The 17,375-nt window shown below is 39.0% G+C and overlaps 1 protein-coding gene across 1 annotated transcript in view; it reads right to left on the bottom strand.

Moving 5' to 3' along the window:
- Positions 1-1,009: 1,009 nt before the first annotated feature.
- LOC117289634 (probable G-protein coupled receptor CG31760) overlaps positions 1,010-17,375 on the bottom strand; it is an 89,972-nt gene continuing 73,606 nt past the window's right edge. The window contains exons 8-11 of the mRNA XM_033770844.1: positions 15,894-16,032; positions 11,761-11,866; positions 4,656-4,823; positions 1,010-3,970 (exon numbers count right to left, since the gene is read on the bottom strand). Coding sequence (XP_033626735.1) covers positions 3,740-3,970; positions 4,656-4,823; positions 11,761-11,866; positions 15,894-16,032 — 644 coding nt within the window. The 3' untranslated portion in view covers positions 1,010-3,739. The remainder of the gene's footprint in view (positions 3,971-4,655; positions 4,824-11,760; positions 11,867-15,893; positions 16,033-17,375) is intronic.

Here is a 17,375-nt window from a genome sequence, read left to right as displayed (position 1 = left end):
GATCAAGACTGCCTTATTGACTGACCGTTACTTATGGTGCTACTACATCTTGGAGGAATTCCGATCAATTGCCAATTACCTTAAATTAAGACAGTGGACACTATTGGTAATTGTCAAAGACTAGTCTTCTCACTTGGTGTTTCTAAATTTATGCATAAAATAACAAATCTGTGAAAAGTTGAGCTCAATTGGTCTTCAAAGTTGCGAGATAATAATGAAAGAAAAACATTCTTGTAACACCTCAAATTCTAATACTGAGGTCTCGAAATTAAAAATTTGTGGAAAAATTACTTCTTCCTCGAAAGCTAAGTTACTTCAGAGGGAGCGGTTTCTTGCAATGTTTTATACTATCAACCTCTCCTCATTACTCATTACCATGTAAGGTTTTATGCTAATAACTGTTTTCAGTAATTAATACCAGTAGTGTCCACTGCCTCTAAAGTTACTCTGCATATGGATTAAATTAAAAGGGCAAAGTCGATTACCTGCTGGATTTTTTACAACATAGAGTGGTCCGCTGTCTTAAGGGAGCTCATCTTTATTTGACATACCTGACGGTACCCAATTCTGCATGAGTCCGCCTCTGGAATCGTAGAACATCACCTCAAGATCATCTGGAAGACTGTATGCTACCACCACATTTTCAAAACATCTCAACCTTCCAACCGCGACATTTTTTCATTTTGTCCCCATAAGTACATCTCTTTGTTAAAAACCATTGGACACTTTCGGAACAGAAACAAATATCACAGATATACAAATAACTTACAGGGTTTACAGAAGGTATGTGAAAGACTTCTCTTGAAATAGTATTCCATGAAATGCTTTACTTTTTGAGAAAACATTAAAACAATTATCAATTCTCGATATCAAAGATTACGGGTTTATTCTAAACACGTGTCATGACACGGCGAAACGTGCGGAAACAAGGGTGGGTTTTCCCGTTATTTTCTCCCGACTCCGATGACCGATTGAGCCTAATTTTTCACAGGTTTGTTATTTTATATATAAATTGTGATAGACGAAGTGTGGGCCTTTGGACAATACTGTTTACCGAAAGTGTCTAATGGCTTTAATTGTTAAATTATCTAAGAACTTTCTAATTAATTTACCACTTATAACTTAGATGTTAAGATATATTTCACATTGTGGATCTTCGAAGCCATAGGATACAAACTGAAAATGTCAAGATAACGACCGCATTGTTGCAAAAAAAAAAAAAAATACATATCCACGTCTTAGTGAAATATATTTACATCAAAGCCCACGTATTGTCACAACCAGATCTCAAAAGCAGTACTTTAAATCAAACTATTTTTTGACATTGACATTTTTGAAATTAATTTCCTTAAAATAAGTTTCTGATTCTCTTTATCACTCACACCTTGATATTAACGAATTATTCAAAACATTGGCACAATGAACGACTGGCATAATATTAAATATACAATGGTCGTTCTTGTGATAACTAATGTTGATTGGGTGAAAAACATCAGAGCAAAACCTTTGCACCAATAGTACGGTAGTTACATTCCAAACCAATATCACATAGCTTTGTGAATTAAAATTTCACAAAGTTTTTCTTGCAAATTAAAATTATTGCCAACTCATGAACAAGGGGTCAGCCAAATGCACTCGACACATGTAGCATGGTTCTATTGCTCCAAAAAGTAGCCTAAGATGTTGCAAGATCTTGGGCTACCGTGGAGTGCACTGTAACAGGTGGCACAATATCTAAATGTAGCCCGAGCCTTTTACCGTAAAATGTAGCCCGAACCTAAATGTAGCCACATCAAATAAGTCCCTTAGCAATGAACCAGACACTATAGGGTAGCCCAAACATTATACATTAGGTAACCGCAACCCAAAATGTAACCCCAACCAACTTTGCGCCAACCGCATCGATGTAGGGACTCGCTGGGACTGAACTATTGCCCCAACACTGCATCGAAGTGAAACCCGTGCAACATTAACTTTCTGACGTGCCCTGAATTGACAACTATTAATAAGGAAACCTGGGTAAAACAGAAACCATGAAAAACTAACGTGTTGTCAGGTTTTCAGTATTTTTTGTGAGGGGTGGCTGGGGGCACACTTGTCTTGGACCAATGCATGGTTTTGATTGGTTTACGCTTAAGCAGAAAATATAATCATACGGCATGCAATTCCAACAGGTGTGGAAACAGACTGCAGCGTTATAGGACAGGGGCAGCTGGCCATACGGAAATATCACATTAGGACGATGCGATCAGAGACACCAAACCGTATGCCCGGCTAAACTTGGTTGAAATATTGACACGAAGAAGGGTTGAGGGGACGATGGTAACATACACTATATAGTTGAACTCATCTCAAATACCCCCCCCCCCAAAAAAAAAAAAAAAAAAAAAAAAAAAAACATTTGTAATCCATGGATATGTTAAATATATAAATCATCATTGGTTTGTGGATGAGTACTAATGCTCATGTATTATGTATAGATTTGTAGTGAATAACGCCACCAATAACACAAGTTTGTGAACGTGGCGAGGTTTCGAGAAAGATGTCTGTGCAGCACCTAAATGTAGCCCGAGTCCTAAATGTAGCCGTGCCGCACATACGTCAGATCACTGTTTATAACTTGTCCGGGATTTGGGGGACGGTCTTCGTGTGCTTATTTCAATATGGCAAATCGAAATATGCACAAAGTATTCGGGTTAACGATCTGCCAGGAATCCTCGTATAAAATTGAATTACGAAGCAGTGGACGGGCATTATTAAATTTCAGTTTTTCGCAAGTTAGTTATCATTCCCCATTGCGATATGAATGCCTTGTACATGTATAAATTATAAAACAGCAGCTCGATCACAACAAATTGTTCTTACCAAGCCTCTTCAAAAACGTATTAAAGCAAACAAACATTCACAACAACAAAACTTCCAATTGCAACAACAACCAAAGCAATTGGTACAGGGGTTTTTAAAGGTAATTTACATACATTTGCATAAAAAGGCGGGGCTAGCGATGACGAGGGAAAACCCTTGCAATATGATAGGCTAAGTTCAATCAAGTCACTCTAAATTATCTTCTCTCATGAAGACGAAACTGTCGATGGTTAGATAACATGCACCGGTAAAATTAACTTCTGCAATTCCTCCACATGGGATGTTCTGTGTGTTCCCCATGGTGTCGGTGTCGTGTTGTTTGTCAACTGATTGTGTAGTAGATGCGGGTTGGACATTCTTAATTGCAGGGAACCACTCCGTGGGTTTGTAAATCCTGATGCTTGGAAAGTTTGAATATCCAACACATTTACAATACATCGCAGATGATGTGAAAAGCGATGCTGCTAGATTCCTCATTTAAAAAAAAACTCGGCAAAAGTAATCCCAAACCGCACTACGCCGCACCGAAGAGTATAAAGACGCTCAACAAATGAAACCGGTGTTGTGTACTGTGCTTCTTTTACACTTGTCCTCGTGGTCTTTACAAGGGGACGAGCTACAACTTGAGAACATGGTTGTGATCTCTCCAACAAACACCTGGTCTACAATTGTAGGGCTTATATGAAACCACGAGAGAGTAGGGTTTTCTTGATTCCAATAAAACGCACAGGCGGCAGTTCTTATTATCCACTCTATCTTTCTACAGTCTGCACCCCTTCTATTTCTTTGACATTTCTCGACGTGTAGTTGAAACACACCAACGTAACGCACTCCCGCAGCAGTGTTCATCCTAGGTTCATCTACACTCTTGTTATCAAATCCAATCGGCTTGTGAGTTTCTTGTCCTGCCGTTATTGTTCAACGAGTAGGATATCTCGTGGACACCATTCACGTTGTTGGGCATCTCCGTATCCATGAGCATCTGCTCGGTCTCTCGGGCAACCTCGGCCATTTCCGTGAGCTTTCGGGTCAGGTGTGGGTTGCCGACCACCATGTTTCTCGTTTTCAGTTGCTCCAACTGCGTGTACAGCCTCTTTAACTCGTCCTTTGGATGGGAGGATAAATGGGAGAGATAAATACACATTACTTGCTCCTATTGGTGAAATACTCGGTTTTAAACTTGCAATCGGGTTTTTAAACAGATTTTTCGGGAAGGAAAACATACAGGACGACATTCAAGGGAGGCTAACTGAGTTTTGCAATTGTTCTTGAGCTAGAGACTCCCTAGACGAAGTACTCCACCCTGTGAGAATAATACAGTCCGAAGTAGGCTACTGACACCCCATTATTCAAAGTTCAAATTTGGTTTTTTTAGTTCTCACCCGAGTGAGCACCGCGGGGTCGACCCAGGGAAGCTAGTCAAACGCACCCTTTGTTCTTGTTTATAGACGATCTGCCCGCCAAGGGCACTGTACAAACTCCCACAAGGGGTTTAAACTCCGAGCTGGCAACAGCCAAATTAGTTAAACGTATGATTATGTTCCGCACAAATCAATATATTGTGATTCAGTAACTAGACGTCAATACTTTAAGTATTCTAGTCAATGTGAAATCAGCCGTAAGCTTGTTAAAGGATTCGAACCCACTATTGAAAATCCTGAACCACTGGACCACTATTCTTGACCCTTCTGGCGCTGGGCTGGGGGTAAGGACGGGGTTACTATAGTGTATGGATCCATACGCCAACACCGCCATGACGTAGTAGACATACATACAATACTTAACATTACCTCAATATCTCTCTGGTTTAACGGTTTCTCCATTTCCGATGAGGAGGTCTTTGCCATTAATCCCTGTGAGGACAGAGAATTATCCCATGTCCTCTGTCGGAAGGCTGTGGTGGCAGTTTTGATCCGACTCTCCGTCTTGTCGCCCTTGCCTTGGATCACCAAGTAAATCTGTACCGAAATGTGGAAATTAAAGACCCATTAAGGTTTTAGTATCGAGCCGAGTTGAGGTCGCCTCCCTAGGCCGTAGGTTATTAAATGGCATTGTCTGTCCACGGCCGGGAGGTTGAGCACGTTCTTTATTGGCTCAAGCTGGCACCATGGCCTGATTTCATAAAAAGCACAAAAAGTAGTTAAGCACAACATAAATATCATTACCAGAATCAGGTTACCAGCTAAAATACCATGTCACATGTTAATATATGACTGGTATCCTGCCTCAGAAAATTGCTAAACATTGCTTAAGTCGCTATGTATTCACGGCCCAAATTCATAGCGCTACTTCAGCAGAAAATATTACTTAACACGTTTCTTGCTTATCTGGAACGTGCAGAACACCAGTCACAGATTGTACATGTGCCATGGTAGTTTAGCTGGTCACTATATTCTGGTAAAACAAATGTTGTGCTAAGCTGATTTTTGTGTTTATTTAAAAAGCTCTATGAAATTAGACCCTGACATGATAGGCTGATATCAACACTCTCCGCAAGATGTACCCCCAACTTCCCGTCAACCATGCCCCGCCCATATCAGGCAACTTGTTCTAGTGTCATTTTCCACCCACCTATATAGCCCACTGCAAATAGCCTAGGCCTAAGATCATGTCGCAGTGAAGCTAAATATGCGTATTTAATGTCCTGGGAACTATTTATGCCCCACCAGTGGCCTATAGGGCATTAGTTTTTTGGCATGCAACTTTCAAGATTTAACAAGATTTCTGCGTAGGCAGAAAGTGTGTATGGGCATAACAGTATTTGATTGTAGACGATCATTTGAAGTTTAGATTTGCGCGTGCGCAATGTATTTGCGTTTTTACGTCACTCATTGCTTGCAAGAAGACCATCCTCCAGCAAGTTTAGCCTCTTGCCTCTTGCTTCGGCACGGTTAACACATTTTTGAACGTACGCATAAAACGTTTTAAACAGGTTTTATAAAGTGAACTGCTACTGTACATGCAAACGTTCATTGCTTGTATGTGGGAAAATGTTCTGCCCCCAAGCGGCCAAAGAAAAGTGACAAATATAACAAAACACGACCTTTTGTGTACAGTGCATTGAAAACCTGCGACCAACCACAGGATATTGACCTCCTACATTGACGTCACAGCAGCTTATGCCTGTCCACGGTATTGTATTTCTGAGAGTCATATTGCAAAGTTAGGCCGTGTCCAAATTAATGGTTTCTACAATGGCTATACGGCTGCAACGCACAGAACTCATATTCTCCAACGATGGCATTAAAGCCAGTTGCCATAGCTTAAGCCGAAGCCGCTTAAAGGCAGTGGACACTACTCAAAATATTTGTTAGCATAAAACCTTTCTTGGTGACGAGTATTGGAGAGAGATTGACGGTATAAATTATTGTGAGTAATTATCCACGAATTTGATTTCGAGACCTCAGATTTATAACTTGAGGTCTCGCAATCAACCATCTAAAACTAAACGCACACAACTTCGTGTGACATATGGGTGTTTTTTCTTCTTTCATTATTATCTCGCAAGTTCGATGACCGATTGAGCTCAAATTTTCACAGGTTTGTTATTTAATGCATATGTTGAGATACACCAACTGTGAAGGCTAGTCTTTGACAATTACCAATAGTGTCCACTGCCTTTAATTCGGACGCGGCCAAAAGATAACGATGAACGCGCAAACGCGTAATATTGGCCTAAACTGTCAACTATGCAGTAGCCTACAGTATGATCGTTGTAGGGTACTTATATTGAGAAGCATGGGATATCTACCTGGTGGCCAAACTATAGACTGTGGCCGTTGGGAACCACAGATACAAACATTGAAGTAATAATAATAATTTATTAGTCCGAACATGAAATAGGGATCGTTAATCCGAACATTTGGAGGGGATAGTCCGAAGGTTCTTAATCCGAAGGTTCATTAATCCATAGTTTTACTGGTCCGAAGGTTCAGTGGTCCGAATCGACGATAAGGTCCGATAGTTTGAATTGACGATCGAACCTTTTGTTATTTTGGAATATCGAGCCTTCGGACTGTTGAACCTTCGGACTATCGAGCTGTAACCCCAGGAACACCGGGGCGAACCACTTCTCTTTTCGACAAGTGCATGCACTGGGTTCGTTTGCATGTGTTACACAACACATGGGACCAACGGATTGGACTAGAGAGACACGATACACAGTAGCCATTATTAACACGCAATGGGTCGTCAACTCCCACTTTATTCTCAACCAAAACTTGTTCGCGTGACGACGTCAGGTGACTTGGATCAAAACGAAGGCACTGGCAGGGGAAATAGGTGGCGCCAGACACCAAAGTATGACAAAGCCCCGGACCTGTCGGGGTAAAAAACATAAATGAGATTTTCCATTATGTAGCAAACCTGTGGGGCATACTGTCCCTGAATCGCTCATTGTTGAAAAGACCATTCAACCAATCCTTCCGCAAAGAATACAAGAATCAGACGACATTGAAACATTGTGCCCCGTTTTAAATTAGTATATTGTTTGGCAATGCTATAGCAATAATTTGCGCATACTTGTTTTATTTTGTTCAAAAACGGTCAATTAAAACTATAACTGTGTTTTGTGAATTGTTGCGATCGTTTCTCAAGCTCACACAACCCAACATACCTTAACACCCTGAACTCTGATGACAGTGGTATACCTAATCCATGTAAAGCATGGGTTCGAATGGGTTCGATTCGAGTGTGGGTTCGAATCCCCAGCACTTTAGCACAAGACACTTTACCACTGCTTCGTCCTTCGGATGGGACGTAAAGCCGTTGGTCCCATGTGTTGTGTAACGCATGTAAAAGAACTCCGTGCACTTACCGGTGTTCCTGGTTGTGGCTGCTAAATGCGCCGTAGCACCTTGTAAACCGTATAAGTGCTACATAATTGGGTCTCAGAATCCACCACTGCAATAATCTTTCTGAAAGTTTGTATATACTCAGAGCCTTGAGTACCTTGTTTGGTAGATACGTGCCCTATATAAGACTTCGATATTATTATCATTATTAGTTGTCTTTGTCCAGCCCCCGATTTCACGAAGCGCTGCGACGCGTCGCAAGTGCAAGTTGCGACCGGTTACACGTCGAAAGTTGCGATGCGTATGAAATCCATTTCAAAGTTACGATGCGTTGGATACGTCGCAAGTTCCTTGACAACGAGGAAACCGTCATTGCTTCGGCCTTCGGATGGGACGTAAAGCCGTTGGTCCCCTGCGTTTTGTAACGCATGTAAATTACTACCCAGTGCACTTTCTTTTGAGAGAAGGGGTTCGACCCGATGTGCCTTGTTTGATTGGCTATTGCGCCACAGCAACCTGGTGTTACACATAAGCCTTTTTGAGGTATGGTGAACACAATACAATGACACTATAAGGTTTAGGTAAAGTTGTGTGTACACAACAAAACTAAACAGTTCACTCATAATATAGTGCATTCTCAAAAAGGCTGATAACTTTGTAAATGAATTGGTCGCATGCTTCAAAAACGTAGCTCCGTTACATAATCTTGCAGGAAAATGCTGAATTTGAGCGTCAGTGAGTGAAGAATATGAGCATGTACTGTAAACCATCCTATGTCAAACTATGATTGCAACATTGTTGTTGCTCGATTGGATAGAAGCATCTATGAAAAAGTGTTTCAAAACACAGGCTGGTTTGGAGTTGCAAATTATTCTCGCTCACTTTAACACTGAAGAACGGACGAAAGGGTCAAGTATCGCTAATACAAACAAATATGGACTTTCCAGGAAGAATGAATGTAATCCTCAATGACTGGATTTAAGCCGCAATTTCCCCGTCGGAAATGACCATTGTAAACATAAAAACACACTTGGTCGAGAGGAGAGTATAGCAGCCAGAAAATTAATATCAACAGTCACTCGGGGAAAAAAAAATGCTTTTTTATTATTGCCTTGACTCACCATAAAATAGTTACAGTTTCAAGAGAATGATCCAAAATAGTACATCGACTTATGGTGGAGAAAACATCTGCTGGGTGTGAGCCGAAGAATGGGTTTGTTAACGGAAATTACCACGCTGTGTTGCAAACATCTTTCGGTCTATGTATTTGTTTGTTTGACTACGAACCGCCCCCTGAGATTTCGACCTTTTCAAACGGAAGACAATTACCCTCCCCATCAAGATGATAATCCTACAGAGTTTTCTCTCTTCCTATTTTGCTTGTTGGGAATGAATAGGTCTCTGAGGGGTTTAGTAATAAAAAATACTCGGAGGTGCAGACGCATCGATCTGCATGGACCGTATGGGATGAACACATACGGCTGGGTTCGCTTTGATTGGTAATTACACGAACACATATTGTATTAATGTTTTCTTGGGTGTCCTTCGGTTAGTGAGACTCGACTGTTCATGTATTCCGTAATGTGCTGTGGAAAATACTTTTGTGTGTGCAAACACTATTATAGTGACGTAAAGCGGACCCCAATTTCAGAGAGATGCTAAAATGCAAATGTTTGTGCTTTTTTGAACCATCGATTGTTCTAATCCATATAAATGTGGAAAGGACTAAAAAAATAAAACATCAGCTGTTTCGCTTTTAAAGGTTGTGAGATACAGTTTTAAAGAGCAAAACATATATATTTGCGCTTTGTTTGGCACTGTTTGACTGATTTAATACTATGTAATAATGTGGAAGATACATTTTCCCCGAATATTACTTCATTTTACAGGGACGACTCACAGAAAAATTGTTTTAGTAATGTGAACCTTATAATCAGTATAGCGCCCAGACTCAAATTAAAAGGTGAAAATTGTAATTACAAATCCTTATACGCGCATCTAAATATCACATTAAAATGATTTTATTATATGAACTTTAGATTCAGTTCGCGCTCAGAATATAATTAAGCAGTGATATTTAATATCTTACAAATGCTTTAAAGGCAGTGGACACTATTGGTAATTGTCAAAGACTAGCCTTCACAGTTGGTGTATCTCAACATATGCATAAAATAACAAACATGTGAAAATTTGAGCTCAATCGGTCATCGAAGTTGCGAGATAATAATGCAAGAAAAATAACCCTTGTCACACGAAGTTGTGTGCGTTTAGATGGTTGATTTCGAGACCTCAAGTTCTAAACTTGAGGTCTCGAAATCAAATTCGTGAAAAATTACTTCTTTCTCGAAAACTATGGCACTTCAGAGGGAGCCGTTTCTCACAATGTTTTATACCATCAACCTCTCCCCATTACTCGTCACCAAGTAAGGTTTTATGCCAATAATTATTTTGAGTAATTACCAATAGTGTCCACTGGAAAAAAAAAATACGAAATGTGTAACCAGTTATCGCTCAGACTAAATAACAGTGATACTTATTATCCCAAACCTGTATAACACCTTTAAGTGCATCCACATTTTTTTGCAGAAAGCTAAATTTATTTTATTTCGCCGAACTTAATCATTCTGTTCAAGCTTTGTGCGGATTCCATTTAAAAGCGGGTCACTTCCACGGTTGCTATTTAAGAGGATATTTCTTTATTGTCACCAAAGCCCCGACAAACACAATTAGTAAGGAGGCTCCACAATTCCTCAAATCTACACAATGTGACCAACAAATACAATCTGTTTTTCTTAGATCCCCCGGTGTAAAACTATAACTTTTATTGTTTCTTTTGGTTGTGGCCTTTTAATTTAAGTGTGACTTTTGCTTCGTGTTTGATCCAGATACAAAAAAAAATGATACGACGTCAACAAAAACACCCTCATTGCAACCAACAGACACGAAACCGTGTTTTTCTTCGGATCATATTCACAGCCAGAAAAATGATACTATCTGTATGAAGCGTTAACACTCTGTATGAAGCGTTAACAATCTATGTTTAATTCGGCACCACCAACAGAGGGCGTGGTCAGATAAACCGCTCAGAAAAGTTGCAATACGGGCTGAATCACAGGCAAAGGGAATCCACAAACCAAAGTGAAACAACAGTATAATCGACTCTGTATACTTGGTTAAACAATTACGCTTTTGCTTTCGAGAGAGAATAAATACAGTAATAAAAGTAATAATAATATAATGGTAATAGAGAATAGTAAAGATAGATGAAACTTACAGGGAATCAGTGTATAAGTATATATCGATAAGGTATAGTTTCACAACCAATTTGTAGTTCAGTTTGTGGATAACCTATGTCAGACGATAGTTTCTTAATCACGTTGTAGCTCTGTGTGTGGATAACTTAGTGTAACTTACTAGGTGGATAACTTATTTCAGACGATAGTTCTAACTCTTTTTGTAGCCCGGTATAAATATGTTAGTAACCTTTTCCAGGTGATATTTTCTTAATAACGTTGAAGCTCAGTGTGTGGATAACTTTGTGTAACTAACTAGGTGGGTAACTTACTTCAGAAGAAAGTTCGAACTCTTTTTGTAGCCCGGTATGTGGATAAGCTTTTCCAGGTGATAGTTTCTTAATAACGTTGAAGCTCAGTGTTTGGATAACTTTGTGTAACTAAACTGGGTGGATAACTTATTTCAGACGATAGTTGTAACACTTTTTGTAGCCCGATATGTGGATAAGACTTTTCCAGGTGATAGTTTCTTAATCACGTTTAAGCTCAGAGTTTGGATAACGTTGTGTAACTAACTAGGTGGGTAACTTATTTTAGACGATAGTTGTAACACTTTTTGTAGCCCGGTATGTGGATAAGCCTTTTTTCAGGTGATAGTTTCTAATTCTTTTTGTAGCGTGGTTTGTGGATATTTTCTTACGATTTATAAATAGTCTAAATTAAGGCTCAGAAGCTCAATATCGGTAAAACGTATTTCATAGGACAGTTTCGAAATCAACTTGTAGCTCAATATTATGTGCATGGATAACAACCGTGTAATTTTCAAATGTTACTTAAAAACAGGGGGGGGTAGGGAGGAATACCCTTACCTTGCTGCCGAATAGAAGCGCTAAAACTACTGTAGTTGTAAGTTGACTGTACAAAAACCATATGATATAAATAAGATCGGGATTGGCCAGATCCTGAAGGAAGAAGCTGCAAATGAAAAACGGGAAAAGAAAAAAATTACTTCCATGACGTCTTGTTATAAAATTGAATGGTGGAGGAGTCTTTCATATTTTCTTTGTTGACATGTAGGGACCATCGAATTGAGTTAGGAAGTTTATATGTTTGACAATATTTTTTTTTTTTTGGATGAAACTCATTATCATGACGCAAAACATATTCAACTAAACCAGTGATAACAAGTTACTCTCATTATACACGACAAATCTACCAAAGTTTCTTGAAACACCGACAAAAAAAACATGTTTAATTTAAATAAATAAATGCAAAATTAATACATAACTAAATACAAAATAAAACAAGACAACCACTGGGAATCCCTTTAAATTTGTGATGTGATTAAAACATACAATCTGTACATTTCCCCCAATCAGAAAATAAAAAAAATTGTGATAAAAAAACATTCCCGGTGTTGCTTTTATACCGCGAAGAAAAGTAAGAAGGCTTCAAAATAAAGAAAAAAATAATAACCTGCTGCATGCTTATTTTGTTGATTTGTAATAGGCGAGGTCATGCAATTATTTCCCTTAATTATTTGGGTCCATTAGACCGAGGTGATTCTGATTAACTCCTATGCGGTGCATTGTTAATTGTCATTCAACAAAACATCTCTAATTGAATGGAAAAGACGTCCAAGACCATCCTGATTGAAGACGACAGCAAACAAAAAGAAAAACAAGAAAAAGAAGAAGACAAAACAGCGACGTTTCCTTTCTCTATGTTTAAACGCAGTTTATTTCTAGGAAATTCACGTTAGTAAACCCATCGCTGTTGCTGCTGTTGTTGTTGTTGTTGGTGTTGTTGTTGTTGATGATGTTGTTGTTGGTGTTGTTGTTGCTTTGTGTACATACACAGATTTACACACTCTGGGTGCACAAATTTTAGCAAAAGGGAAGACTGGGTGTTTTTTGGACAACCTGCATACAAAATTGACACCTTGTTTCAAATTTCGACCTGTTTTATCTGTCATTTATATGTATAATCGGATGTAGGTGAACAATTTGGACACCCAGGTTTTTCAGTAACCGGCCAGTTTTGACACGTGTTTAACAACTCCTGGTTAATACCTTGCACTCTTCAAGAACGACGTAAATTTTGCTGAGATTGTTTTTTTTAATGGTACCTTAGCGGGGCATTATCAACATGATAATGGCTGAATTTGATATAAAACTCGTTTTTGCCATGGTAGGTAAAAATCTCTTGTCAACCCATTTTATTACATAATTATTTTAAAGATGTACATGTATAAATGAATAGCTTGTCATGGGATCCGTATTTTCAATTAATCAACCGATTTTAAGGGGTCAAAATAATTAATACTCTGAAAGGTTTCGAGGTTCTTAGTTGGTTTTATTACTGACAATCATAATAACACGTATTGTTACGTTTGTATATTCTCGAAACATCTTAAGTGTGACATCAGACTGGCGTGAAGTATGTATTACCTTGCTAATGTTTTTGCAGTTATAGAAAAACAATAGTAGAAATTTGAATAAATCAGGGTTTTATATTAAAGTGTTACGTCCGTATTACGTCGTATTTGTTGCGGTGATGTAAATTTATATTCTCTAACAGTTTGAATATAACATTGGAAATGTTGCCTACATATACGTTGTATATTTATTGCGGTTGTTTTATGGAAACTGTAGCTCGAATGTGATATCAATACGTATGCTGGCTGTTAAAGTGCCAGACTGGTCCAGTATCAGCCAGCTCTTGTTTGTTTAAAGGCAGTGGGACACTGCTGGTACGTACCTAAACTAATTATTATCATAAAACCTTTCTTGATTATACGAGTAATGGGGAGAGTTTGATAGTATAAAACGTTGTGAGAAATAGCTCCCTCTGAAGTGACGTACTTTTCGAATAAGAAGTAATTAATTTCCCACGAATTTGATTTCGAGACCTCGGATTTAGAGCTTGAGGTCTCGAAATCAAGCAACTTGAAGCACATAACTATACGTGTGACCATGGTGCGACTAGGTATTTTTTCTGTCATTAATATCTCACAACTTAAGCTGTGACCAATTAAGCTCAAATTTTCACAGGATTGTTTTTTTATGCATACTGAGATACACCAATTGTGAAGACTGGTCTTTGACAATTACCGATAGTGTCCAGTGTCTTTAAACATATGCATGACGAAAGCCTTAATGCTCAGTAAAACTGGACGGCTTTTAATTTCATTCGACATGTGGTGACAATAACCATGATACATTTATAACGATCCGGTTCCTGTAACCACAGCAAATAAACCGATCTATTCGGCCTGTTTGGACTCAAAACGGTCTCTAAATTTCCCGTTTTGCATTTTTGTTGCTCAGCCCAAACATTTAACTACGCATTGATTGCCCGATCGGCGGCCTTGAGTCAACACCTGCAGTTAACAAGAGACGATTTTATCCCCCTTCTAGCCTTGAATAATCTGGCCCGAAAATAAAATCAATTTACGCAGCCAGAGTTTTGTCCTGTGCGTGAATTAAGTCGGTCTGAACCAACAAAACTGGTGCTGTATTTAATGCTTCGTGAGACCAGACGCTGCGCCTTGAATACGTAACACGCAAAACTAATCGCGTCTCACCATGTAGGGAGGCATGTGGATGTATAGGGGTGACGATGCTACAAGGATGCATGATGTACGGGAATGATATGTGAATGATGCTACATAATTATGTCTCAGCGCTTCGTCATTAAGTAAGACACCACAGGTTGCACGATGATGATGACGATGATGACGATGATACCGATAGCGTGTGATCAACTAACCGACGTCAGTATACGAGTTACTTTGATATTTAATCATCCATAACTTTAATTCAATATCCGGATTCATCTTCATTATTTAACATTCAAATTAAAGGCAGTGGACACTTTTGGTAATTACTCAAAATAAGTATTGGCATAAAACCTTACTTGGTGACGAGTAATGGGGAGAGGTTGATGGTATAAAACATTGTGCATAACAAGTCCCTCTGGAGTGACAGTTAACAAAATGTAATTTTCCATGAATTTGATTTCGAGACCTCAATTTAGAACTTGGGGTCGCGAAATCAAGCATCTAAACCCACACAACTTCGTGTGACAAGGGTGTTTGTTTTCTTTACTATTATCTCGCAACTTCGACGTCCAATTGAGCTAAGATTTTCACAGGTTTGTTATTTTATGCATATGTTGAGATACACCAAGTGAGAAGACTGGTCTCTGACAATTACTAATATTGCCCATTAAAGACATTACAACGAAAACCAAATGATCATTTCCTTGCAAGAGATATAGGCCTAATTCAATTTTTCAAATTAATTCAATACTGATTACCCCAACTAAAATGATATTGTTATGAAATTTCATGTATTAAAATGAAAGTGTAATTTAAAAAAAACAAATAAATCAACTGAAATCTGGTTAGAACAGCCCATGTTTGTTCAATGTCTGCTCCAACATACAGTTAAACGAATATCACTTGTAGCTGATAAGGCTTGGAATGTGATAGTGTAAGATCATTAAGTGAAACTGAGTAAACTGTGCTGCTGTTTTTATAATTTTATAATGACTTCCTTACTATTACACAATATAGAATTCCACTTGATAGAATAGTGTATGCCAAGAAATATGTTATTTATACTTATCTATAAAAAGCTATAGGGTTACGCACTAGGGCAAGACGCACAAGTGTCACATCACACCTTGAATGTTCGTGCATACTGGTCAATTTGAAATTGCGAGCAATGATCACGCCACCAACGGCCCAAGCGAAAATGGCACGATGATCCCCAATGCTGACAACCATGTCATGCGATTGAGCACGTGAAGTTAGTGCGCAATAGACATAGGGTGGGGGCTTCTAAAAAGTCAGTTCCCTTGTGTTTTTTGGTTTGATATAATTAACAGAAACTTTGCAGTAGACCTTAAATCTGTAATTTGTTTTTGTCCGAAATGAGATGTTCGTTCACAAGAGACGACATATACATGACTGTTGATAATATCGTTGAGTACTTACGTAGCTACACAAAGAAAAAGCGAAAGCATTGTCTCATTGTAGATGGCCCAGCTGATGAACCTACTCTCGTTGAACTCTGAGGGCGCTTTGCGAACAACGTAACATAGACGTACACCCCACAATAAAAGCACCAACTCAGCTGTAGGAAGGGTGAAAGGAGAAAAATAAAAAGTTATTTTAGTTGTATCAGATTCAAGTTAGGCTGACAAAAGGTCCCGGGTCTGAATTGACCCGGATCCGGGTACCGTGTGAGTTGACCCACTTTGGGATCAGTAGCATTTCTGAGTCAAAAATTACTCCCAAAAGAGAGTCACCTGGTACCTTGCTTGTCAAAATCCCACTTTGACAAGCAAGGTTGCGGGTCATCTGGAATTTACCCGGAGCCGGGTACCGTGGGGCCTTACCCATTTCGGGATCAGCATCACCCCTATTCTGAGTCAAAATATATTACCGAAAGAGAGACAAATGAGTCAAAATCCTTTTTTTTTACCAAGTTCTGTGTCACCCTGACCCACAAATGGTCAGCATTTCCTAGGAACCGGAATCTGGGTCAAGTTCTGACCCAGAGTGTGTGGGAATTAGCGGCTGTGGCTTGATTGTCATGTGCTTGCCTTGAATCATGAACCCCCTTAGCAACAGCCGCAACCGAGCCCTGGCTGTCTATTCAAATCAATCGTTGCGGTATCCGCTGGATAATAGGATTCGAACTGCCTCTAGCTATCGGGCAATCTCAGTAGTATAGTTGGAAAGACATTGCCCTAGAATTGCACGGGTCGTGGGTTCGAGTCCCACCCGAGTAATATGCCTGTGATATGTTTTCACAGAACTTGGGAAAGTACTAAGTATACAGTACTAACACAAATCGGTGTATGGTAAAAAACCAACATTAATCATTCAAATCGGGTCTAAATTATGAGTAGTTGCAAATACACTTAAAACTGCACATTTTGTATAAATCACAGATAAGCAGCGTATTAAGCTTGGCTACATTCAGAAACTATGACGTAATACTTTGCTTAGTTTTGAAGTATGCCTATTGTCTTGAACTAGACGCTCCGTACGTTTGACAACGCAAGCATTAGAGTAGGGAATGTGTAGATTGAATGTTTCTTAAAGTCACCTGGAAATAGAATTTTTTTTCTTTCAAACATAAGAGTATATGCTTACGAACAATAAAACAATTTTTTTAGTAATTGTTTGTCACGATTTATATGTTTAAAAAATATATAAAGTTGTTTGGGGGGCTGACTCCGCCTACCCCTTTTGTGACGTCAATCGAGGCAGACTTTGCCTGCAATGCGTATAGTAAACCCACGTGCAAAGTACATGTACGTCCAAGTCGTGAGTTGGTACATTTCAAAAAGTGTTTTTCTGCATTCAGCAGCAATGCACCTGGTCGGCATTGCCGAAAAAAAAAAAAAAATTCTTTTTTGAAACGTACAAACTCACGACTTGGTTGTACATGTACTTTGCAATTGTGTT

The sequence above is a fragment of the Asterias rubens genome, chromosome 4 (genome assembly GCF_902459465.1).
Source record: "Asterias rubens chromosome 4, eAstRub1.3, whole genome shotgun sequence".
Taxonomy (NCBI): Eukaryota; Metazoa; Echinodermata; class Asteroidea; order Forcipulatida; family Asteriidae; genus Asterias; species Asterias rubens.
Note: the sequence above shows the minus strand (reverse complement) of the source record. Positions and strands in the feature narration are given on the sequence as shown.